The 27,486-nt window shown below is 35.2% G+C and overlaps 1 protein-coding gene across 22 annotated transcripts in view; it reads right to left on the reverse strand.

Annotated features, from left to right (window-relative positions):
• Nckx30C (solute carrier family 24 member Nckx30C) overlaps positions 1-27,486 on the reverse strand; it is an 849,440-nt gene that overhangs the window by 52,408 nt on the left and 769,546 nt on the right. For 21 of the 22 annotated variants that reach the window (XR_010949321.1, XM_067764396.1, XM_067764400.1 and 18 more), the window contains 2 exons: positions 10,548-10,802; positions 7,666-7,802 (listed from right to left, as the gene is read on the reverse strand). The exons of the other annotated variant lie outside the window; for it this stretch is intronic. Coding sequence is in view for 20 of the 21 variants with exons in the window: in XM_067764396.1 (XP_067620497.1) it covers positions 7,666-7,802; positions 10,548-10,802 (392 nt within the window). In the remaining variant the exon portion in view is untranslated. The remainder of the gene's footprint in view (positions 1-7,665; positions 7,803-10,547; positions 10,803-27,486) is intronic. 22 annotated transcript variants of the gene reach the window in all.

Raw genomic sequence — 27,486 nt, forward strand, 5'->3', positions numbered from 1 at the left:
GATTACTCTGATGTAATGCGGAGCTGGAGTATGTGGTCCAGTCCTAGGACACCGCAATGTTAATTGGACCATATTTTTTGTATGAATTGTGGTTAATTTTGGAGCACTCGGTTGGTCCATGGCGAGTACTCCATACATGCATGCATGGAGTACTCGCGATTTTTGCAGGGTTATAGCAGAAATAGTTGCCAAACATTGGATGAAAAGACAAGCTTTTCGCGTGCCTGGATATCAATATATATTTTTCAAAAGAGATATCATTATAGTGTACTTTTGGAGAATCTAGAATCGACCAAAGCATGATAGATAAGTTTATATAGGCAGCTTTAATGGTAATTATGGCAATAACCTCGCGTGTGTGAATCGAAATTAGAAGAATCCTTCAATTCTTGTTATGCGATGCCCAGAACGCTTTTCTTAAATTGTAGGCAATGTTTCTGTCTGAATGTGTGTAAAGATTCCTCCGATTCATTGCCGAACTCGTCCAAATTTACCACATATCTACCAAGACCTTCAGAGTATACAATCTTTCAGCATGGATGTTACACCCGACAGTCTTGGAAATGCGGGGTACCATTACAATTGCTATGGGTTGTGGTTGGTAACGAAACACCCAGGGCTTCCAAATATTGCGATACGTTGTTAGAGTTGCAAGGATATTCCACTTTAAATGAGAAAGGATCACGCTCTTTTCACGTGAATGGGGAAAAAGACTAACGCGTTCCCGCCCGAACTTCACTATATCTCCGAGTAAAAATGTGAGTAGTCTCATGTACGATTACTTAATCTATACTACTATACTACACACAAATTATGGATTTTCCCCTTTATTATAATGTTGGTTGCAAGTTCTGCCCGTTCATAAAAATGAATTGTCATTTGGCATTGACATTATTGGTCGCCTTCAAATTTCACTATACGAAATCGCTAGGGCACACGTGCTGTCAATGGAAAGTAAATACACGCATACTCTGACATACTTACCTCACGATTAAGGTATAGTACGTTACCATAGTCTTAGGTCTCGTTTTTTCCTTCACACTGTGTTTGTTGTTGTTAAGCGACAATTTATTTGCTTTTTATTACGAGTCCAAACTAACTACACACGCATGCGACCAACATATTATGTGAGAGTCAGGTGCGCCAACTGCATAAATTGAATGACTTTAAGTGATGGTGGCCCGAAAGAGAGAAACGAAAACTAGGAGGGGTTATTGGATTCGGTGAAATAGGTAAAGCGTAAGTAGTTTGTGTACATGACTGTTTGTGGTTGATTTTACTCGTATATTCAACTACTTATTTGCATGAATGTGTGCAAGTACAGAGGTGTTGGCTGAGAGGGATAATGAGGGGTTTTAGCTCTGCAATAATTCACTTCAACTAAACAACTCAATACGGAGACTCGAACACTATTAAATGGGCCTTACTGACCAAAGTGAGAGCAGCACTGATGGCTGAAGGCCATACTAACATAATCATCTACATATTTTCCAAACCACAACGGGTTTGTAGTGTCTCATCAAGGTGTTGAATTCATAGCTTTTGATTCCGTTATTGAAGCCCACGAAACTGCAAAGAAATGTAACCGCATATCCTAACAGCGCGCCATTCATTCCGGTTACCCTTAGGATAGCTCTGTGGCCGAAATCGCTGGGTGTATATGCTGAAAAACTTTGGGATTATGGAAGGGAAAGCATTGCATTCACCCAGTCTCATCTGCACTGTTAAGGAAGTAGCATGACTATGGCCTTTAGTTTACAATGGCATGTGATTACTACTGGTTTGACCCTATAATTGCTTCTAGATAGGTTTTTACTAAACAGCTTCGTTAAGTACTTTAAGCTTTCAGTGGTGCAGTTGATATAGGTAAGGTTCTGCCACGGAAATCTGAAGAATAATATAAAATAACCATTTCGAACCTTCTATGTAATTTCTCCCCTTTCTTTGGCTTTCGACCTTATGGATATGCATCGTTCAAGTCCTATGCTATTTTCAGCTACCACGTCTATCAGCACCTTTAAGCAACATCGCCAGGCTCTTAAGCAAGTCCTCTACATACCATTAAGTATTGCTATGGCGGTTCATCATGATTCCTTCTCAGCTTTTAGCGAGGTAAGAGTGACAATCAAGTTGTTTACTTCGATCACTATCTCTAACTCCGTCCCTCTTAGATATATTACTTTTATTAACGTTAGTTGATTCATTCATAAAATTTAAGGTTCTTCGATTATGTGCTCTCGAACTGTCCTCTTGCAAATGAAAACAAAACATAATACTGGCAGTAGATTCTGTTGTTTGTTAATTTCTGAAAAAGTTCGTCCACCACCCACCACCACATAATTTCCCCTGTAGCCATCTTTCTTCGGTTTCGAAGAACTCGGATACTTTTGTAGAAGAAAAACCTCTATCCTTGATTTGATGGACGCAATTTGGTAGACTATTCACTTCATATTTCTATAGGATACCTTCTATCGAGTGAGTGAAACAAATTCAAAAACATCGCTTTTACAGTTCGAGAGAGAGTGCGAAAAGTACAGATAGTGTAATAAGAAACAGTAAGAAAGAGTGAAAACGGAGAGAAAGAGTGAGATGAATTAAGGGTGGTAAAGTTAAAAGTAAGGGGGGAGCGAGATATGATTAGAAAAGGGAGAGGGAAAACGACAGAAACCCGCGAACAGATCAAGTGAGATGGAAAAAGACTGCGCCACACAAAGTTCTTAAGAGTCTTTAAAATTATGCTTATAAACCACGATTCGGGAATGTTGGTCTTCTACAATTATCTCCATCGCGTTCAGAACAAATGCAAGTACAGTATTTGAACTGAAGAGTTTCGCTACCGACTAGCCCTTTCTTACTGCTTTTCATATAAAATCTGATGTATATAGCTTTTTTCTAGAAGATTAGCTGTGCTTTATAATTCTACTTAGTCGTATAATATATTTCTTTTCGTGATGCAGAAACCAAAAATGGTGCAACTACGAAATCAGTTGGGTTCCCGAAGCAGCAGGGTTGACACCCAACCATACCATTATGCCGTACTATATGTATTAATTTCTTTGTACAACTACCATTCTTTTGAAAACGGATAAGCCGATTTAGATGCATTTTTGTACGATATTAACAAGCTATCTTTACTCCCATCATTGCCACAAACAATTCGTTTTTCTTTTTTCAAGATTGTCACCTATTTGAAATAAATTATTTTCTTTTAGAGCTGCCAATATGTGTATCAAACGAATGGCAATTTATGTCGTTGTAAAATAGAACGATTTTCCGCCCACCTTTGTCAAGTTTGGTCTACAGATAAATTAGTTTTGGTAATGTGCCATTTTCAGAGCAATTTTTCGTTTTGAATGAAACAAGAGATGGCGGAAAATCATTCCGATATACATACATCGCTTATCAAGCCTTATGGAAAACCAACAAAACAATTTATGTCTCACTGAAAAATTATGTTTAGTCAAGGTTGCCACCTAAGCAAAATTATATTAAATATTATTGATTTGTCTGAACATATAAACGCTTCTGCCTCGAAAAGGACTTAACAGTATTAGATGCAATTTCGTATGCGGGTGACATATTGAGCTCACTTTCTTTAGAGTTGTTTCTCAGAAAAATGTCAAATGTCACAAGGTTGCCATTTTTGGAAATCTTTATGTCATATTATAAAATAATTATTTTTAAGTAGCGTTGCCACTTATTCATAATTATATTCCATATTTATTTCCTTCTTTCTTGCTTTTTGGATGAAATTCGACATACGATTATGTGTCCTATTGTTTGCTCTCTTGTTCAAGAGTTGCCAATCAATAAACAATTCTCAGGGTTGCTATGTATATGCAATTTCCGTTAAAATAAGGATAATTTTTGCTAATATGGATATCGATTTAGCCCATAAATATTGTTTAGCGCAGACTACGCTCCTGTGCTTTTGCGAGTGTACCTGTATACATATACTATTTGTATGAATATAAGCGCGGATAGGTTGGCTTTAGTAGGGGTTTTGTGGTACTTTGTTAAAACTGGATGTATCTCAGCTTGTCACTATCTCTCAATGATTGTACTTGTCTCGGTCGATATGAGTGTATAAGTATTTGAAATGCATGTGAGATTATAAGTGTATGTGTGTGCTTGCATTTGAGCTTGATTGCAGCTGTTAGTGATTTTTTTTTAAATTCCTTTGCTTTTTTTCGTTAGACGAGTTGAAATAAGTGCACCTTCATATGAGCCGAAGGCATGTACTTTTGTCTATATTATTTTTTGCATACGGGTATATACATAAATATGTATGTATGCACATGTGTGTGTGTAAATCACTTGTGCATTTCATTTGGCCTGTGAACTTTTTCATTATTCAATGTCATTTGAAATGTTGGATGGCGTATTAATGAGTATTTGTGAGACTTAGCTGATGTTGCTTAAATTACTTAGTTACACACACATACATACGCAGTTTAAGTATGGTAAGCTTAGTGTACATATGTGTGGTTTTAATATGTATGATTGTTTTTAATTCTTTGACATATTATTTCATGCGGTTTTGTTGGTTGTCCTTTTTTACCCACAGCACTTGAAAGTTAAATTAGCGTAGGTGCGTGCTGTAAGTAGTTTTTCATGTGTGTATGTATGTATGCATCCTTGTTTATGCTAAGGTTATATTTTAAATAGTTACAAGGTTTAAAAAGCGTCTCATGTCTGTCGTTTGATTTGGATAAGCCACGAAGCGAATTCAAATGTAATTTGCCTAATATAAGTCATAGTAACCGACGAAGAGATTGGTTGGTTGCTGCTCTGCCCTGACACCAAAGAACCGACCGTAATAGCGCACAGGGCGTCATTTCGATGCACATCCGCCTGTGCCCCGTGATTGGGGTGCTGAGAGTAAAGATTCTTTCGTTGACCAATTTACTAGGATCGTTCTCTGTTCTCCTACTATTGTAATTCGGGCAGGTTTGCTTGGTTATATTGCAGATGTCTGAGGAGTACTAGTTGCAGAACGCTAACTTTTCTTAAATCTGCTTTGTATGTTTATCTTGATACATCTCGACCTCCTCCGAAGAATCCCGCAGAGCCTCTATCTTTGCAAGTTCCTGTGACTTACATACTTACTTAATTGGCGTTTAACCGTTTAAACGGTTATAGGCGTCCAACAAGGCTCACCAGTCGCTCCTTCTCTCTGCCAACCGGCGCCAATTGGTCACACCTAGGGAGCTTAAACCGTTTTCCACCTGGTCATTCGGAGTGGGGCCGCCCTCTACCTCTGCTTCCATAGGCGGGTTCCGATAGAAACACTTTATTGGCTGGAGCGTCATCTTTCATTCGCATAACATCCTGTATTCCTGTAACTAGATACTTATATAATAGTTAAGTTTGAAGCAACGTTTTGCAGTTGTTGGCCTTAGACGAAGTGATGAGGGTTAAGCGCCATAAGTCCTGCTTGGCTAACTGAGTAAGCGCAGACCTCTCGCCCCCAAACCGCATCCTCCGAAAGAAGCGTACACTCCCCCTCGTTAGCCAGAACTTCCGCTTGGAAGATACTAGCAAAGTTGGGAAAACGGACGGATAGCGACACGTTAAGATGCGCGCAGAAGATTCCCGCTCCCCGAGGCAAATAAAAGTGAAATCAAATAACCGATGAGACTGTATGGGATCATGATTTAGCAGAAGCAAAGGAGGATTACATATGTACTCTACTGTGATTTATCAAGCATCGTATTATTCAGCACATATGGAGAAGGCATATTGCGGGTAACGTAATGATATCAAAGCTCGTAATATTGGATACAATTTGTAGCGATACGTACTTTTATTCAAGACACAATGACACTAAAACCGTAGCCTAAATCGTTTGACACCGTTTCTTTTTTCAAAACCGAGCCAATATTTTGATTTCAAAAAGCACCAAAACGAAACCATTTCAATCAGGCCTGTTTGAGCTCAGCTGATTTCCACCAGAGAAATAACAGCATACCAAATCTTATGCTTCGTTCATCACGAAGCTGAAACTTATAGCCGATCCCTATCATTTTCCCTAATATACTCCATACAAAAAATTAGTTTGGATCTGTTTGTAGTGAAGCTCCCGATCTCATTCCCAAATGGTGAGAGTGAACTCTCGTCCAAGACTATGCCGAGATCAGGTAACCCCGATTAAGAGCTAACCAGAATTCTTGGGTCATGTTATGCGAATTTACGAAAACATCTCCACACAGAAAATATTCCTTTTGATATCCGTATTTGGAAGCTGAGGAAAGCTTCATCTTAATCTTGGAAGCCATTTGTAAACAAATCAACTATAGAAAAAAACGAACGTGCGCCTCCCAAACTTTCTTTCTACGATGGCTTGTTAATGGTGAAGAAACCGAAAAAAAAATTCTAACCAAGTTTTGGCCCACAACTGAATATCTAATTGTAGTTCGAGATGTTGCGAATTTAAAAGTTGATCTTAATTTGACCTAGTTATTGGTATGAGGGTTTCGCCATTGCCTTCAAAAAGTGCTATTATTGCTTTTGTAAGCCAATCACACCGCTCGAAGGTGCAAAAGTATGGTAAGAAAGAATTTCCCTAGTTGTATTCAAAAAACAAATTCTTTGGAATTTAACAGGTCCCGAACTCCATAGCATTAGTGATGAGAAAAAATTTGTAGCCGATAACATGATTTTGAGGATGCTGGAGAGAAGTAGTCTAGCTCGCATCGCTGAAAGTATCTTTTAAAGGAAAACTAGCGTATTTGATAGACGTTGTCCTGCCCAAAATTGCTTTGCCTACATACTGTGGTGAATGTTGACATCACTAGGCTGTTAGCAAATAATCAACAACAACAAAACACAGCAAGCAGCGACAGTTATGTACAAGGCAATGAAGAGATATCTTACACACACACATTTAGTCAGCAGCCGATGTTGTTACTCACACATACACACGATTAACGCTCAATTACCAAGCCGGAGATACAACAGTTCTCGAAGGCGAAACGTCTAGACCTTAGTAGATATATGCGGACGAGGCAACAGAGAGTAAAAAAGCACGGCAAGCTGAGGAATGACTAATCAGTTTTGATTTAAACACGCCGCGTTGGTTGCCAAGTATAATTGTAAAGTACTACCCCCAAAGTAATCCAAATAAGGACCAGTTTGCAATACTGAATATTGGAGTAATTTATTCAACATTTTAGCGATTAGAGCGTTATCTATCCCATCCTCATATACTGCAACATCTCTTCTCCTTCTTGTTCATGTCTTTCCCCACATCAACATAAATTCCGCATTCTTTCTCCCTCCCGCTACACTCCCCAATCCCACTTTACAATCAACTTTCTTTATAACCCCTGGAGATGTACTGTGTCGAATTCTCTATCGCTTTTGTTCCATATGGTACTTCCGCATACCTATATAAATTTTTGGGCTATACTACTATTTATTTAACAGCCTTAGACACTTCCATCTATAGCCCTTATTTTTAGCATTCAAATGAGTCACATTTAAACCCAACATTCCAAAATTATTAAATGAATTGTCGAAAACATCTCTTTAAGCCATAAAACTAAATATTTTCTGGCCTCGCCAACTGAAACATTTTTTGTGCATTAAAATCTCTTTTACGAAGCACTTATTTAGTCGTAGATATCGACGAACATGAGAAGGTAAAATTTAAAAGCTACTTACCCTACAGTAACGTCGAAAATATTGCTACCCACTGAGCTGGAAACCGCCATATCACCAAAACCTTTACGCGCCACAATCACCGATGTGATCAAATCGGGTATTGATGTGCCAGCAGCAAGGAAGGTTAAACCCATCACCTAGAAATTGAGATCAGAGGAATAAAGTAAAATGAAATTTCACTTAAGGACGTAAATGGCAAAAAAGAGAACAAAATAAATGAGGTGATAAGGAGTATTAAAAAAAAAGCCCACAATGAGCATAAAAAAAAAGGAAAAAATACAATATCGTTAAAAATATTTTTTTTTCTAGAAAATATAGCCACAGTTTTTTCTTTTATTATAGAGTTGCAAAAAATGTTCAACGTTGATTAAACTGCTTTATTTTCTTAACATAGCCATATTATACGAATTCTTCGCTTCTTAAATCAAGTTACTTTTGCACGGATTTTTTGTCTAGTTGTTTTTTCAGCCAACATAAGAGTCCAATGATAACAATTAAATTTTTACTTATATTTTTTGAGCCCAAGAATAAGACATAACTGCGGACTTTTATTTTACTCGCTCAAAATAAGTCATTGAAAAAAAATAATAAATATAAAAAAAACCAAAAAACAAGTAAGGAAAGCTAAGTTCGGGGGAACCCGAACATTACATACTCAGCTGCCAAATTACAGCTTGCAAAACTTTAAAATTGCCTTCTTTTAAAAGTGGGCGGTGCCACGCCCATTGGCCAAAATTTTACTATTTTTTTATTCTGCGTCATAAGGTCAATCCACCTACCAAGTTTCATCACTTTATCCGTCTTTGGTAATGAATTATCGCACTTTTTCGGTTTTTCGAAATTTTCGATATCGAAAAAGTGGGCGTGCTTATAGTCCGATTTCGTTCCTTTTTAATAGCGATCTGAGATGAGTGCCCAGGAACTTACACACCAAATTTCATTAAGATACCTCAAAATTTACTCAAGTTATCGCGTTTACGGACAGACGGACGGACGGACATGGCTAAATGAATTTATTTTTTTCCCAGATCATTTTGATTTATTTAAGTCTATATCTATCTAGATTAGATAATGCCGTTACGGAGAACCGTTATGCGAATAAAATTAATAAACTCTGTGAGCTCTGCTCAGCTGAATATAAATATAGACAACTCGAAAAATTGTGTACTGATTGATTTCAGACTTCAAGAACACCCAAGATAGAACTTCTGTGACAACTTCAACTGTTTTTCAGTGAGGATTTCAAACGGAAAACTATGTGATTAGGAGCGCAACATCTATAAGTCTGGTCTCCCCAAAACGATAACGTCTTACGTTATCTTTACAAAGATATGAAAAGATATGCCCTTAAGTATTTGACTCTAGTCATTTTTCTCCAAATAAAGTGAGCGTTTGACAGCAACGTACAAGCTGTCATCGAATTTCATCAACAAGCGGAGCTGAATATGCAACTGATAGACTATTTGAAATAGCTGATAAGCTACTGACTAAGCTTTAAGGGCAACCGGAAAACATATTCAAACGCTAGCTGAACTATTTCAGACCGTTTTGAATCTCGTGAAGGATTAGTTACGTGATAGCTTCCCTAAAGAGACGACAGGCAATTTGAGTAATTTTCTAGGCAACTTGAGTCATTTTACACCAGATCTATCCAGCAAAGCGGCGCCCGCTCTCTTACGTTGCTTTCACAGGGGGGTCAGAGCATCATCTTTCATTCGCATAGCATGGCCTCGCCAGCGTATTCGCTGTGCTTTTATTCACTCAACTATGTTGATGCCTGTGTAAAGTTCGTGTAGCTCATAATTAAATTATCTTCGAATTTTTCGAAGAACTTTTCGAAGAACTTTTCTCTCAAACATTTTCAAATACGTTTGAGAGAGAGAACTTTATTTGCAATTGCCTAAATAGTCTAAAGCATAGGTCTCCAAAATGAGAACACAATTATGCTATAGAATGCAGACCCGTAATCTTAAATAGCATTTATTGCTACGAATATTTGATTGAGTTGCTCTGTGAAAAGGGTACTAATAAGACACTGTCTGTCTGTTGAAGTATGATTTGAGCAGATAGGGTTTCCTATGACCGCCCCCTGTCGCAGCTGCAGGAGCGACCATGCAATAGAATGTTTTGAAGATATAAAGCTATATTAAGCTCATACAAGCCCACTGGTCTAAATGTGCCTTTCTGTTTTGCTGACGTAAACAAAGTGTATATAGAATTTATAATAATGTATTTAAAAAATAAAAACCGCAGCAGAACAGTTAATTTTTTACTTAAAAAATAAAAGTCAAGCTTTAACTGTTATCTGTTGAATGCTTTCCAAAAAGTACGAGAAGCCAAAATCGCCCAGGCTTCACGTTAAAGAGGTTCTGGGTAGCCGAGATTAACCAAAACTTTCTTCAGATTTTTTGACTTTCAAAAAACATGACGAAATTCGTTCGAGACATTTTAATAAGGTAAAAATTATAATTGCCGTTATTCTTTGGCAGGAAAACCAAAAACCTTATGAAAGGTTTTGTTTTTATAGAAAGAGCATTAGAATTTCTTTTTCAACTCTTATTTGTGGAGTTTTTTCCTAAAAGTTGAAGATACAAAAGAGGGTCAAAGCTTCGTGCTAAAGGAATGAAAACAATTTAAATCGAAAAAAGTTTTTCACAAGCCGCAGCTTTTTTCTGCTATGGCATACATTTCCTAACCAATTGCTCAAAACTTTGAACTCGCTTCAGGTATTTTTTTGCAACTCGGCGTAAAAAGAATGCAGCTTATAAATATAAAGGAAAGTAATACGTAAGTTGACCCACATTACAAGTGCCACTACATGCACACACCTATGCAGCATAGCATTTATATTTTGCAGTATAGCATTATTAAAATGTACTCACCTCGGGTGGTATGCGTGCCGTATCACCAGCCACATTTGCCCACCACACCATCAGATATGAGAAGGCAGCAATCCACACTATTGAGCCAATAAACGTGACTGGGTAATATTTTTTGCCGCGTGGTGTACGCGTATCGGGTAACGTTAACCACATGGGTATTAGCAGTGGCGCCACCAGTATATAGGTGAGCCGTTTGCGGGCAGTATCAGGCCATGCCATGCTTAATGGTTCGGGTTCATCTTCGATTTCTTGAGTCTAAATATATTTTTTATTTTTTTTGTTTGAAGTTGTTTGTTTTTTTTTTTTTTGAATATGGTTTGTTGTTTTTATATGCATGTAAATGTGTGTGTGTGTGTTTCATATACAAGTTTTGTTTGTTTACAAAAGTTATTATTTGTTTTTATTTATTTTTTTCAGTGGCATCATTGCATTTGCGTAAAAGCGGTTGATTGGTTGTTTGAGGGTGTTCATGGATGTAGTTAAATTATTGGAAATTGTAGTGAAAAGATGTAGAAATGAGAAAAGAAATAAATTAGTATTTTCATATTATTTTTTTTTTTTCTAGAACATCTATAGTATATACAAATATATTTATATATAATTTTATGTACTAAGTATGTATGTTGCATTAGTAAAGAAGTAGTCAATTTAGATAAGGTTTTTAAAAAATTTAAAAAAGGTTCTTAATTTGGATATATTTTTTTTTTTTAATTTCGTTATATATATATGGAATTTTAAACTTTGTTTTATAGAGCTAAGAAGTCAACTTTACAAAATGCAGAAATGATATGTAGTGAATTATGGAAATATGAAAAAGCAAATTTTAAATGCTCTAAAAGTATTGAATGAGTTTTTAATAAAATTTGCTGAAAAAATTAAAAAAGTAAGAAATTTTCTACACAAATATACATAAACTGAAGTGAGTGCATAATTAATGTACGAGAGCTCAGTAAAAATGTTTTGAAAAATTAGACATTTACAAAAAGTTTAAGCAAAATATTTGTACGCCTAGAAGTATGGTACATAAACGAAATTCAATAAAATATTAGTGCGCCTTAAGGTATGCAGCTCTAACCAAGTTATCTTCTGCTTATATATTTCAGGCTATGATTGAAGAAGGATAATCTAGGCAGCTAGCTTATGATGATTGCGCTTCAGCATAGCATAGAGTCGAGCATAAACCAACCGGCACATTGTGGTATTACTAATATCAGCCAAAGATCTGCAAGATGCTAACAGAGTTGTTGGGTCTGTTGCAGCGTTGAATGCCTTTGAATTTAGCTGAGCCCATCTATTTCGCAAAACAGTTGATGAAGCGACAATCGATATATGTCTTCGCCACAGCAGAGCATCTTTCTCCTACTCGTCCCTACAACTGCGGGAAAAGATATTTTTTAAAATGAACTGCCATCAAAGCCCCGTTAAGACTTAAATGAATGGACCTAAAAGGTGAGACTACTTCAGTTACCGTCGCAGCTCAAATGACGGACGTTGCGCTTATCTATCATTCGCTTTCTCAATTAAGACCGACCCAAGCAAATGTTTCCACGCAGTAAGAAAAAGAGCAATTTCATCTCGAATACTTCACTTAAATTTGTTCGCAGGCCTTTTACGCAAATTTTTCGCTAGTGCTGCTCCCTGGAACTCTCATCATAGCTATGCAGCACAGCGAGGCCTGTTCGATAAGCGAATATCTCAACGTGATTTCTTACTTCGACCTCTCTAATGGATGTTTGGTTACCCTGAAAAAGGACCCCAATACTTAACGATATACCTTCGTAGTGGATACCACTGAAAACTAGCTGTAATTGCTGCAAACTTTAGATAAAAAGTATAGACATTATTCTTTTTGTGTTTCTGTAGAGAGATAAAAGCTCGAAAGAGAAAAGTATGGTGGGAAGGACAGATGGTTTTGGCTTATTATATCAGAAGCTCGAAATGAGTTGCTCGATCACTTTTTATGCTAATTTGTGATCTTAGGGATGGGGAATTTATCACTAACTCGGATATTATATCATTAGCTCGGTTATTAGGATACACATAATCTAAAAACTGGGGCATAGCAACATACCAGGTAACTGCCTCTCAGGCCTTTTACTCCGGTACTTCTCAGCCATATGAGGTTGGCTGTAACACAATTTGAGTAGATGGTGCTCAAGTAAATTGAGAAAACATTGAACTGATTCTACTTGTTGCACGGAAGCGAAATATATCTGGCCAGAGGTCGATAGCATGCGCTAAGCTCATTAAGCTCACCAAAGTACATTTGTCGGTGTTTTAACAAGACACTATTAAATGGGAGCCCCTTGAGGTGCGACTCAAAGTACTGGAAACACATATACTGCAAGAATGCTGTATGAAAGGGGAACAGGGTGGAATTATAAAGTCATGTCATGTCTATCTGCCCAAGACGAAAGTATCCCCGGCTCCACGCGCCTAACGAGAATTCACTCAAGTTCGTGATCAGGCTAACTTTAACCTAGTGTATAGGCTAGCCATCGCTTTTAGCGCATTTGAGCCGCCACGTAAACTTTTACAACATAGTTTATGTTATTGAGAAAAGCGAACGGTCTCAAAAAGGAAAATTATATCAGTATAGACCAAAGCACCTGCCACAGAAGAATTCTTGAAGTTATTTGTGAGGTTTGTGTAGCCTGGGCGCTCTATTAAGATTAAAATAAAATTAAAAAAATCAAGGAACTCCAGTAGGGAACAAAGAATTCCAAAGAAGTAAGTAGGAAGACAACACTTCACTTTGAAATAGTCTAACTGACATATTGTTGCAGATAACCTTGTTGTTGTTGTAGCGATAAGGACACTCCCCGAAGGCCTTGGGGAGTCGTCCTTTGCCAGATGTAGGTCCGGTACGTTCCGGTAACAAGCACCATTAATTAATTAATTAGCCCGACCATCTCGGAAACGATTTGGTATGACCACATGAAACCTTCTAGGCCATACCGCCCTCCCACCCCCTAGATCCATAAGGAATTTGAGGTCGCCAGAGCTTCGGATGTCAAAGAAACAGGATTCGCCACGGGTAGATGTGGTTGACAATTGGGTTGGAGAAGCTATATTAGCTATATTGGAGAAGCTATTGCGCTGGAAACCCCTTGAAAAGGTTGCGTTACACAACCCCTTGAATGAATTTGGTATGTTAGTCGCCTCCTACCGCGGGTATATTATAAGCCCAATAACCCGTTTGGTAACGGTGCAAGTGCAGAGACGGAACGGCTTAGGACATACCCACATTTGGAAATTCCAGTCTTTAAAGCCGATTGAAAGCCATATAACCAAAAATCCGATCTATGAAAAAATCTTTACCGCGGTAGTGGTGTTGATACTGTCACCAAATGACTTTATGCTTCATTGCCCAGCTTTTGCAAGAACTAGGCGAAAGTACTTCGATCGCGACTCACTTGGATCTCTCGAGGATTTATCCAAAGTTAAGATCGCTATCATTCGGAGCTTTATCGTTGCTACCCAAGGATTCTCCAAGTAGCTAATATATGTCACCGTTCTTTTATTGTATGTGGTATGACAACGGAGCTTCATGTTATCTATGTGAGCTTCCTTTATTGGGGCAGCTAATACCTAACCCAACCTAATCTAACCTAGTGGTGTTGATGTTATAAGGGGCTACTAATGTAGCATTTCGGATGCATATTCGGAAAAGCACTGCTCATAACGGTATTCCTCTCCCCTGAACTGTTACTTTGATATTTAGGTCTTCAACCATTTCGACTAATAAGCTATAGTAGTGCTGTTGTCATACATTTTTATAAACTTTTTTTTTTACTTTTTCAGTTCTTTATTTTTCAAATGCTGAAAAAAATACGTAAGATTTAATATTAATTTTTAATGCAATTCTTCAAAAATATACCTTAAAACTATTATGATGTCGAAAAATTATTAAAAATTTGCAGATTATAAAGCGAAATAAAAAGGGCTACTTAAAGAAAAATTCTATTAAATTTTTCGTGTAAACATAGGAGGCAAGGTTTCAGGACAAGGTTTGACTATGGCTTTTTTTATATTCCAGGTTTTTCTATATTTTTTTTTAGATCAGTTTAAATATATTTATAGCAATACCCACTAATCTATATGGTAAACGGTTTTTCTAAATTTAGCTCGACGTAGTGAATTTAGTATTTTTTATTTCTTTTTTTTCAACCGCAAGCAATTTTTTATTTAAAATGTTTTTTTTTTAGATATTTATTTAAATAATTTTTATAATATTGTTAATACATTCCAGAGCACGGGGAAAAAAGTGTAAATAAAATATGACACTATGACAGCATTGCCATCAAACAAGTCCAATTTTCACATCCATTCTGCAACAGATGTCGCAGTGTTGTGAATATGATTTGTCACGAACCAGAATAGAAGTAGGATTAATGAAGACAAACAAAAAACCGCTGTGATGGCTGAATGGTTATAGCAGCGGCGCCTAAACGTTGCCGATGAAGGAATTTAGCAGTTCCCGAAATGGATCTATACAACGAGCTTTGGCAGTTGTCTAAATTTTTTCTTTCTTCTATTCTAATTTAAAAATTTTTTCAATTAAGAAAAAATTTATCATAACAATAATAATGATAAAAAATTATTGTTAGGCATTGAGCTCGATTCGAACCCGCGATCTATTTATTTAAATTTTTTAATATTTTTAAATTCATTTTCTAACACTAAGGGCCGTTCTTTTAAATACACTTTAAGGTTTATCTTATGTTTAGAGGGCAGATAAATTTTAAAGTTGATTTTTAAAAAAATGTTACTTCGAGTTCGTAGTTAAATTTTTATTTTGAAATAGTTTAGTCATGTAATGTGCAAATTGCAATTTTTCTTTAATTTCTTTAAAGTTTAGTAATAATTAAGTCATTTCTACTACAGAATTTTTTTTTATTTTATAGTTTGGTTTTAAAGTTTTTTTCTTTTTATGAAAATTCAGTGCACTGTGATTTCATGTTTTCATGCTAGTGCAATTGTAATGATGAACGTTAGATGATCATGCTTGAAGTGATTTATAGCAATAAAGCGAGCATATTTTTAAAATATGTATGTACATTTAGATTTGACAAAAAAAAAAAAAAAACAATTATAAAATAAAATTATTATTTTAAAAAATGTTGATTATTAAAGGAAACTACTGTTTCTTTTTATATGTGATAAAAAACAAAAATTATAAATAAAAAAAAATTTTTGTTTTAATTATATAAAAATTAAAAAAAAAAATGTATTGTACATTTTTGTAAACTAAAACAAATTAAAAATTTATATTGAAAGAAGAAAAACGACTTCGTTGTAGGAGGATTATTTTTATATACGAAAAAAAAAAACATAAAAAAAATGATCATATGTATTTAATTAGCGAGCTTTGCTCATATTGCTTTATACAATGGTTTTTGTAATTGATATTAGAGAAAAATTGTAAGTTTACAAACGGCGATGGTTACTAGGACATGTTTCTGAATTTCACTTCTTCATCAGCTAGCTTTTCGGGAGCTGAGCGTTGAACTCGAGTCTCCAACATTCATATCAGTGCAAGCCTTTTAGCTGCTACGCCATATGAATGTTCCGTTGTTCGCTGTACAATTGGTCTCTAAGAGTTGCCTTTTTTGTTTATATTCCTTTTGATCACCATGTAGGCACATACACTCTGTATGTAGTTTATTCCTAATGGTTTGGATATGATTTTTAGGCGTGCTTTTGAAAGCTTAGTAACATTTGTTCGGATATTTACAGTATTTGTTTTTAATACTTCCGCTGTTACTATTATATCAATATGATCATATGTATTTAATTAGCGAGCTTTGCTCATATTGCTTTATACAATGGTTTTTGTAATTGATATTAGAGAAAAATTGTAAGTTTACAAACGGCGATGGTTACTAGGACATGTTTCTGAATTTCACTTCTTCATCAGCTAGCTTTTCGGGAGCTGAGCGTTGAACTCGAGTCTCCAACATTCATATCAGTGCAAGCCTTTTAGCTGCTACGCCATATGAATGTTCCGTTGTTCGCTGTACAATTGGTCTCTAAGAGTTGCCTTTTTTGTTTATATTCCTTTTGATCACCATGTAGGCACATACACTCTGTATGTAGTTTATTCCTAATGGTTTGGATATGATTTTTAGGCGTGCTTTTGAAAGCTTAGTAACATTTGTTCGGATATTTACAGTATTTGTTTTTAATACTTCCGCTGTTACTATTATATCAATATGATCATATGTATTTAATTAGCGAGCTTTGCTCATATTGCTTTATACAATGGTTTTTGTAATTGATATTAGAGAAAAATTGTAATTTTACAAACGGCGATGGTTACTAGGACATGTTTCTGAATTTCACTTCTTCATCAGCTAGCTTTTCGGGAGCTGAGCGTTGAACTCGAGTCTCCAACATTCATATCAGTGCAAGCCTTTTAGCTGCTACGCCATATGAATGTTCCGTTGTTCGCTGTACAATTGGTCTCTAAGAGTTGCCTTTTTTGTTTATATTCCTTTTGATCACCATGTAGGCACATACACTCTGTATGTAGTTTATTCCTAATGGTTTGGATATGATTTTTAGGCGTGCTTTTGAAAGCTTAGTAACATTTGTTCGGATATTTACAGTATTTGTTTTTAATACTTCCGCTGTTACTATTATATCAATATGATCATATGTATTTAATTAGCGAGCTTTGCTCATATTGCTTTATACAATGGTTTTTGTAATTGATATTAGAGAAAAATTGTAAGTTTACAAACGGCGATGGTTACTAGGACATGTTTCTGAATTTCACTTCTTCATCAGCTAGCTTTTCGGGAGCTGAGCGTTGAACTCGAGTCTCCAACATTCATATCAGTGCAAGCCTTTTAGCTGCTACGCCATATGAATGTTCCGTTGTTCGCTGTACAATTGGTCTCTAAGAGTTGCCTTTTTTGTTTATATTCCTTTTGATCACCATGTAGGCACATACACTCTGTATGTAGTTTATTCCTAATGGTTTGGATATGATTTTTAGGCGTGCTTTTGAAAGCTTAGTAACATTTGTTCGGATATTTACAGTATTTGTTTTTAATACTTCCGCTGTTACTATTATATCAATATGATCATATGTATTTAATTAGCGAGCTTTGCTCATATTGCTTTATACAATGGTTTTTGTAATTGATATTAGAGAAAAATTGTAAGTTTACAAACGGCGATGGTTACTAGGACATGTTTCTGAATTTCACTTCTTCATCAGCTAGCTTTTCCTTAGCCTAAAAATCATATCCAAACCATTAGGAATAAACTACATACAGAGTGTATGTGCCTACATGGTGATCAAAAGGAATATAAACAAAAAAGGCAACTCTTAGAGACCAATTGTACAGCGAACAACGGAACATTCATATGGCGTAGCAGCTAAAAGGCTTGCACTGATATGAATGTTGGAGACTCGAGTTCAACGCTCAGCTCCCGAAAAGCTAGCTGATGAAGAAGTGAAATTCAGAAACATGTCCTAGTAACCATCGCCGTTTGTAAACTTACAATTTTTCTCTAATATCAATTACAAAAACCATTGTATAAAGCAATATGAGCAAAGCTCGCTAATTAAATACATATGATCATATTGATATAATAGTAACAGCGGAAGTATTAAAAACAAATACTGTAAATATCCGAACAAATGTTACTAAGCTTTCAAAAGCACGCCTAAAAATCATATCCAAACCATTAGGAATAAACTACATACAGAGTGTATGTGCCTACATGGTGATCAAAAGGAATATAAACAAAAAAGGCAACTCTTAGAGACCAATTGTACAGCGAACAACGGAACATTCATATGGCGTAGCAGCTAAAAGGCTTGCACTGATATGAATGTTGGAGACTCGAGTTCAACGCTCAGCTCCCGAAAAGCTAGCTGATGAAGAAGTGAAATTCAGAAACATGTCCTAGTAACCATCGCCGTTTGTAAACTTACAATTTTTCTCTAATATCAATTACAAAAACCATTGTATAAAGCAATATGAGCAAAGCTCGCTAATTAAATACATATGATCATATTGATATAATAGTAACAGCGGAAGTATTAAAAACAAATACTGTAAATATCCGAACAAATGTTACTAAGCTTTCAAAAGCACGCCTAAAAATCATATCCAAACCATTAGGAATAAACTACATACAGAGTGTATGTGCCTACATGGTGATCAAAAGGAATATAAACAAAAAAGGCAACTCTTAGAGACCAATTGTACAGCGAACAACGGAACATTCATATGGCGTAGCAGCTAAAAGGCTTGCACTGATATGAATGTTGGAGACTCGAGTTCAACGCTCAGCTCCCGAAAAGCTAGCTGATGAAGAAGTGAAATTCAGAAACATGTCCTAGTAACCATCGCCGTTTGTAAACTTACAATTTTTCTCTAATATCAATTACAAAAACCATTGTATAAAGCAATATGAGCAAAGCTCGCTAATTAAATACATATGATCATATTGATATAATAGTAACAGCGGAAGTATTAAAAACAAATACTGTAAATATCCGAACAAATGTTACTAAGCTTTCAAAAGCACGCCTAAAAATCATATCCAAACCATTAGGAATAAACTACATACAGAGTGTATGTGCCTACATGGTGATCAAAAGGAATATAAACAAAAAAGGCAACTCTTAGAGACCAATTGTACAGCGAACAACGGAACATTCATATGGCGTAGCAGCTAAAAGGCTTGCACTGATATGAATGTTGGAGACTCGAGTTCAACGCTCAGCTCCCGAAAAGCTAGCTGATGAAGAAGTGAAATTCAGAAACATGTCCTAGTAACCATCGCCGTTTGTAAACTTACAATTTTTCTCTAATATCAATCATAAAAAAAATTATTAAAAAAAATTTTTAAATCTAAGATTTAAATGTGCATCGAAAATTAAAACACATGTTTTTATTTTTAAGTTAAGTTGCGGTTTAGATGTTTCTTCCGATTTGGGAAAAAATATTGAAAAAAATAATTTTTTATACTAAATTTTAAAAAGTAAAAAAAAAATTATTTGGAAGGAATTAAAAAATAAAAATTTTAATTTAATTTAAAAAAATTTAATACACATATTTTTAATTTTTAAATTCAGGTGCAGCTTCAGATTTTTCTTCCAGTAATTCAAAACAAAGCAAAAAAAAATTCCTTTAAAAGCTAAAATTTAAAATGTATATGAAAATCAAATGCGCGTTTGCAGTCTCAGATTTTTCTTACGATTTGAAAAAAAAAAAGATAAATTATAAAGAAACAAAATAAGAACAAAACAAAAATATATGATTAACTTATGTACAATTTCTTGGAACAAGGAAATATGAATTCAGAAATATTCTTATTAAGAATACAATAAAATATTATAAATAAAAAATAGATATTACAATTATAAACTAAAAATCGAAGCACTTTTCTTCAGTGAAGTACGGTTTACACTTTCTTAAACAAAAAGTTCGATTTTTTAAAAATTTGGAACAGAATTTTCTTTGTTTACTTACAAAACAAAAAAAAAAATTAAATTGAAAACAAAAAACATTTTACTTCTGTAAAATATTGAAAATTGTCTTTCTTCTGATATTATATTTTGCGTGCCTATTTATTGATATAGTGCCACTTAAATATATGTAAAATAAGATATCCCAAAAAATTTCTTAATTAAATTTATGAAAAACAGAAAAAATTACTATTCTGTTATATTTTTTACTAATAGCATTTGACATTTTTTTCTTGAAATTGAAGCTTTGTTCATAAGTATTTGCAGGAGAAAACGTTTTTTTAATAAAAAAAAAATTTGTAAAAAAAAATTATTTGTATTCACATGTCCTTCTTTTGATATCTATTATGATATTTGTGCTTTTTTTTGATAAAGCACTTTTTTAATTATTTCATGTAATATGACAAAATAAATTTGAATTGAAAAAAAAATTCTAGTGAAAAACAAAAAAAACAAAAATTAATTTTAAATTAAGTACTTAAATACAATTTCACAATTTTTATATATTTGGATTTTTTTTTTATTTTGAAAAAAAAAAAATTATTTAATAAAAAATTGTGTTTGTAATAACAATCGAGACGTGCTCATCTTTCGATAGTAATCATTTGTGGCTTTCTATTGATAAATTACCACTTGAAAAAAAATTAATTTTTTACTTGGCAAAAAAGAAGTAAAACAGTTTTTTGCAATAAAAATCGAAACATGTCCTTTTGGTGTTAACATATTTGTGCCTTTTTATTGATATTGTAATACTCAAGTACATATACAATGAAATTCCCCATTACGGACAGTCCTTATAACCGGACAGCTCCAATAACCGGACAAATTTTGGGCACACAGGTTTTTCATTCATTTTTTCATACAAATATCATCCTAATAAACGGACACTCTAATAACCGGATGCGGACAAAGTATTTCAAACCATTTTCATAAAAAAATTTCTCATAAACGGACAAAATTCAAAAATATCACAAGCAAGCTTTGTAAAAGGTAAAGTATATTGAGCCCAAAAATTTAATGGTAGTAGGTACACGTTTTTTTTGCTTTGAAAGGTTCAATATTGGCAAAACACAAACTACTTAAGTCAATATAAATACAGAAAAAAGTCTTTCTAAATGGGAGTCTGGAGTTAATGTTCATCAAAAGCGAAGTTTTCTTAAAGAAGGCGGTTCTGAAAGAGACAAGATGTCTTTAAATTGGCTCGCTAAGGCTAGAAGTCAAAAAATTCCGATTTCTGGTCCCATTTTGAAAGCAAGGGCAATGGAAATTGCAGGCAAACTGGGTGTACCTAATTTTAATGCTTCATATGGATGGTTAAAGAGATGGCGAATAAGGAATAATGTTGCCTTGAAATGCGTATCTGGTGAAGCTGCAGACGTAAACTAGAATGGTGTCGAACAGTTTAGGACAAAACTGCCATCTCTGTTGACCGGTTACAAGCCTCTAGACGTTTACAACGCAGACGAAAGTGGGCTTTTCTTTCGCGCCTTACCTGACAAAACCCTCGCTCTTAAATATGAAAAATGCGTGGGCGGTAAACTATCAAAGAAAAGACTCACAATTTTGTTCTGTGCTAACATGGCTGGAGATAACGAGCTGCTTTTGGTTATAGGTAAAGCAGCCCGTCCTCGATCTTTTAAGCATGTTCCAATCGCGAAACTGCCAGTGGATTGGAAGTCTAATAAAAAAGCATGGATGACTCGAGAAATAATGAGTGAATGGCTGCAGCAGTTCAATCGAAGAATGAAAGCCCAGAATCGAAAAATTATCTTGTGTTTAGATAACGCGGCTTCTCATCCAAGGGAATTAAATTTAACCAACATAAAAATAATTTTCTTGCCGCCAAATAGAACGGCAGTTAGCCAACCCCTTGATCAGGGTATAATCCAAAATTTATAATTTTGTATAGAAGCTTAGTTTTAAAACACTTGCTATCTAAAATTGAAAATACATGTTCAGCCTCAGACCTCTCAAAATCGATTAATGTACTAGAAGCTGTGTATTTCATCAAAGTATCTTGGGATAAAGTGGAAGCCACGACCGCCAGAAATTGCTTCCGTAAAGCAGGATTTTTGGAAACTTATGAGGATCTTCCAGATTTTGATCCCGAAGATGACATTCCACTGGTAATCTATACTAGGCTTCAGGAAGGACTAGATTTGGCAAATAATTTGGAAGGTTTTCTCCAAATGGATCAAAATGTTTTCACTGAGGACAACAATATAGAAATTCAATTTGGCCAACAAGATGATACTATGGACATAAGTGATTCAGAAGATGAATGATGAGGCTTTAAAACTTGTTGCGCGCTTGAACCAATTTGCAAAAAATTACTATGTAGCTTTCAGCAGATTAAAAATATCGAGTCACTTTGAAAATGAACATTTTAAATTAAAGCAATCACAGTTCAAGCAATCAAGCATTACCCAATTTTTTCAATCAAACTAGTATTGAAATGTAAAGACGTGTACAGTGTACTTAATCGATATATGTACATGTATTTATATGTAATACTAAAGTATGCAAATATTCTTTATTTCCAAAAGGTTCTTAAATACCTTATGTACAATACAATTCATATGTGTGGTATATATTTTGTGACTTCATCCCTTATAAGCGGACATCTGCCATAGCCGGACAAAAACACTGCGACGGTGAGTGTCCGGTTATAAAGACTTTCACTGTATAATTAAATATCACAAAAAATGCTGGCGAAATATGCATGTTAGGCCGGGTCGATTTGTGGGGAGGCAAAAAAATCGCCCATTGCTCTATGAAAACCATATTCTAGGGATCAAAATAAGAAACTTTGCCGAAGGAACCATACCTCTAAAACGAATTCTGATGTCCCCCAATTTGGGTCGAACTTTTGGGTAGGGGCAAATTTTGAAAAATCCCACTTTGACCTATTTAGAGTGCTCCAATCGAGTCCAAATGTATGACCGACCACCACTAACTTTGGAGGCCCGACCCATCGATGCCAGTGGCACACCCCCTGGAAGCCCCCTGGGGGTTTACCATACAAACATTTCCAAAAATCGCCCCCAGGGGGGGCTTACGTACTGTACTTATACACTTTTTTCCAAAGGCTGTTTTTTTTTATTTCATTCATACTCATTTACATTACAAAAAATTGGTGTGCGGTAAGCTTCCTTACTTATTATCATAAAAAATTTCCAATATTTTTATTTGCACGAAATAGCAATTGTTTTATCCAAACAAAAAATTACGCTCCAAATTTTTTTTTTTAGAAAAAAACCGAATAAATCTGACGCATTGAAGCAGAAGGATAACTGCTTTAGCCAATTTCTGTGCAGCTTAAAAAAATTATAACAAAAAAAAAAAAAGGGCATCATCTCGCCTAATGAAGAACACTATCGTCGTAAGCGCATTTGTTGGTCGCAACGCGTCTGCCACTGACATATTATTATCCTTCACACTTGAATGCAGCACAAATGCAGAGGAAATCATATAATTTTTTACAAAAGAGTGCATTCAACACGAACGCTTTATCCGTAGGGGTTTTAATATATACATATATCTATATAATTTTTTGCTAACTACTTTGCTGGGATAGGTTTTGATAAAGTTAAGGACGCGAAGTCGTTCAAAAGCTTGCAACGCAGTTGGCTGTGCAAAGTAGTTCAAAATGTTTAATTTCATTAGCATTAATTCTAAAATGTTCATTTGTTGTTGAAGTGGCATAAGGCAGTTGTGGAAGTATGCAAAATTCTAATGGATTTTCATTACGCATTCGCACACTTACTATGAGCTACATGGCGTATACGCAACATTCGTAATGGAACGTATACGCCATGGACTTTATGCCACGTATAATATAAGAACGTTGCACTGTGGCAATATTTTTGATGCATCAATAAAAGACAAGTTAGTCACAGAATATGTATTACTTTGTATATGAGTAGTTACAATTCGACACCTTTTAATACCCAAAAATTCGACGGGGATAGAGCAGAAACGAAATAGGTGCTAGGGCTTTGTTTAAGGGTTATAAAGAATGTCTACGAAGAGGCTAATCCTAGAAGAGCATCTACATTATGTCGGACAGTCAGGCGGCCCTGCGTGCTTTGCAATCCTACACAGTTACATCTAAGCTAGTGGATGACTGCATTGAAATCTATATCTATATATATAAAAATCAAACTATGTGTGTGTGTGTGTATATGTTCGATATGGAAACGTATTTCCCACACTTCAATCATCACCAAATTTGGGTTATAGGTTCCTTCGATCAAAGGGAAGGTTTTAGGCTAAAAATAATTTCTATATATAAAAGGGGCGTGGCACCTCCCATACAAATGGAATAATTGGTACTGCATAGCTTTGAAGGTATACATACCAGAACATTGAAATTCAGTAAGGAGTTATATGAGGTCAATCCCTAACACCACCAAGAAAATATGGAATTGGGAAAAGGGGGCGTGGCACCTCCCATATAAATGAAATATATCATACTACATATCTCTGGATGTAGTAATGGTAGGATAATGAAAATTGGTAAGGAGCTAAATGACGTTAATTCCTAATACCTCCAGTAAAATATGGAATTGGGAAAAAATGGGCGTGGCACCTTCCCTACAAATGGGATTTGTTAGAACTATGGCTGCCGTACAAATTTAGGTTATTTTAACACCTAAAGTTTGACTGCAGAGAATATTGTCGCAGTAGCAGTGGCTAAGAAGCTGGATATGCTCCAAGCATTATGTACTTACACCGTGGGTACAATAAGGGAATGGCTGACAAACATGACACTGGAGATGGTCAGAAATAAGACAGAAGTAGTTTTGATGAGCTCAAAGCGGACTGTGGATGAGTAAGTCGTAATCATAGGAGATTATCAAATAAAGCCTTTGTTGAAATTTTTAGGAGTAAACATTGACTTAAAACTAACTTTTTACTTGGGTTTGTATGGGTACTGATGCATCCTTGGGTAGCTGATTTGTGTATACGAGTATACCGCATTGAATCTTCTACCAACAAAACAGAGAAAATTGCTGGTGCAATAAATTACCGCTCGTCGTATAAATCCCCAACCATATTTCAATTACATGCAATAAAACGAGGAGGGTTTTCATACCAAAGTCGGACAGAAAGTAGTTTTGAAAACAGTGAAGATATTCGATGCACACATGAGGGAGATTTTGGGCATGTTTCTCCTTTCTACGGCACCGCATCCCTGCCAGAGGAAGAACTCTTCGGAGACTGACCTACTTAAAGAAATGCAAGCGGTGGAGAAGTAAATGATGGAATTACCACTCGGCATACCTTGAGTAGTAACTAAGGGGAATATCTGAAGTTTTTACTTGAATTCGCGCAATATTAAGAGCCGCATGACTCCAGTTGGTAAAAGGACTTAGAATGTTTCCGTGAAAAGTATGTCTGTCTTATGACAGATGACTAAAATCCACAGACTCAAAAGATTGTAGGAGAGTTGTTGCGGGACAACAACAACATGAAAGGACAGCAACGAAAAAAAGGATACCCATGTACTTAAATAGTTCTGCACCGCTAACTGGCCTTTAGGATGGGTATGATGGCAAAATGACCACAGCAGAAGTTGGTAAGACGTAACTACCAGAGGAACTATTGAGCATTTTTTTTTGTGTAAATGCACAGTTTGGCTCGGATACGATAACATCTTTTCGGAAGCTACTTTTAGATTATCGGAGGAAGGGACTCCAAATATGCCAGATTTTATTAGAAGCTTATTTATTAACAGATAAATCCGATCTAAAATTCAGTAGGTTGTGACAAGTTTACCTGTGTGAGAAGCGAGATCTATCTAATTCATTCAAGTACGCAGAAATCCCCTTTGCTATTCTTGGTGCAATTTATTTGTTGTCTTATTGGACTCATGATTGAAGGAGCTTTCAACAAAGCCATGTTGCTTTTATATTCTTTTCAGTTCAGCTCTTATGCTCTATAATAATCCTACGAAATTTCCGAGCAAAGTTTTTACTGCATTCATGTTAAAGCTTCTGCTAATCCATGTATTAAGGAAAAATTGGCACTCAACAGCCAGTTAAGGTAAACCGTGAAACCGTCAAAAAGAGATGACAATGAAATTCACCTTCATAACCGAATAGATACGCATAAAAGACAAATCGCAAGAGACAATGGAAGCACTATGCTCACACTCATACACTAACATCTACATAAGTGTATGTTAACACGTATGTATGTATATGTATGCCTCAAGCATGCATAGAACATACGTTTGACAATTGTGCGTGTCACCATAGTTTCACATACGCAGTGGAGCACCGGCAGCAGCAGCTTGGAACCCCACCCAACTACCTGGCACTTAGGGATTAGACAAATAACAAACAAACATATTTTTTTGTTAGACGTTATCATAAGTGAAAATAAATTCGAATTTTAATGTTAAACGCTAACGGCAAAGCAATTTTAACAAATCCAATGTATGACAAAACATGTTAGCTGGCACTGAGGGAAAGGAGGCATACTAAATGCCAATGCCAGGTGAAAGCAAACAATTTGGGCAGCACATTTGGTACCTTACTATATGCATTAGAGAGGGTAAAATTGTTTGGATGGATTTTTTTCATCAGCAAAAACGTAATCTACAGATGATTCTAAGAAAAATTGCTGAATACACCATAGGTCTAAGTCCGATTTCGAATCCCTCACTTTTGCAAAATAGATATTTTGCCATATGAATGTAGAGTTTGGCAAAAAATCTTCATAGCTGCTGATAGAATTACAGGAAAAGTATCTTAATGGGCTTACTTTAAAGGTATTTTACGTACATTTCAGAATCTGTATTAATATCTACAGTGTTTTTGAATTTTAGTAGATATATCAGGCTTAAATTATGAGAAATTAGCCTAAAATGAGCTTTTAACCACTATATTATCATTTCTAACAAATTTCTTAATGAATTTTTTAAAATAAGTTCAGAACATCTCCAACAACTTTCATTTAGACAGTCTTTCTTTTTTCGAATTCGTTTTAGTAGTAAAAATTTTTCAAAAAAATACCTATATTTTCAAGTAATAAGCAAAAAACACAATTTTTATAATTTTAATGTAATTTATTTAAAAAATTATTTTTTTACTTAGAATTGACCATTTTACCGTATTTAAAAAAAAAAAATCTTTTTTGCTCTCCTTTCGTGGTTGTTTTTCACGATTTTCTGTTGTAACAGCCATAACACCTTACGGTTTTTTTCTACAACACGTTTGGAAACAGATGCTAACAACTGTACATATCTTTCTGTTCCTTGTATATGCATTGGAATATTATGATCATCTACTGTTGGGTCATAATAATCTAACAATGGTATTACGTCTATATACAACAACTAATACACCATCGGAAAATTTGAAAACTCTAGCAGTTTATATTATTATAATTTATGTGCCAATGTATTTCAATGTAAAATACGATAATTCTGTTGTATAC

This window comes from Eurosta solidaginis, chromosome 2 (assembly GCF_040869045.1).
Source record: "Eurosta solidaginis isolate ZX-2024a chromosome 2, ASM4086904v1, whole genome shotgun sequence".
In the NCBI taxonomy this organism is placed as follows: Eukaryota; Metazoa; Arthropoda; class Insecta; order Diptera; family Tephritidae; genus Eurosta; species Eurosta solidaginis.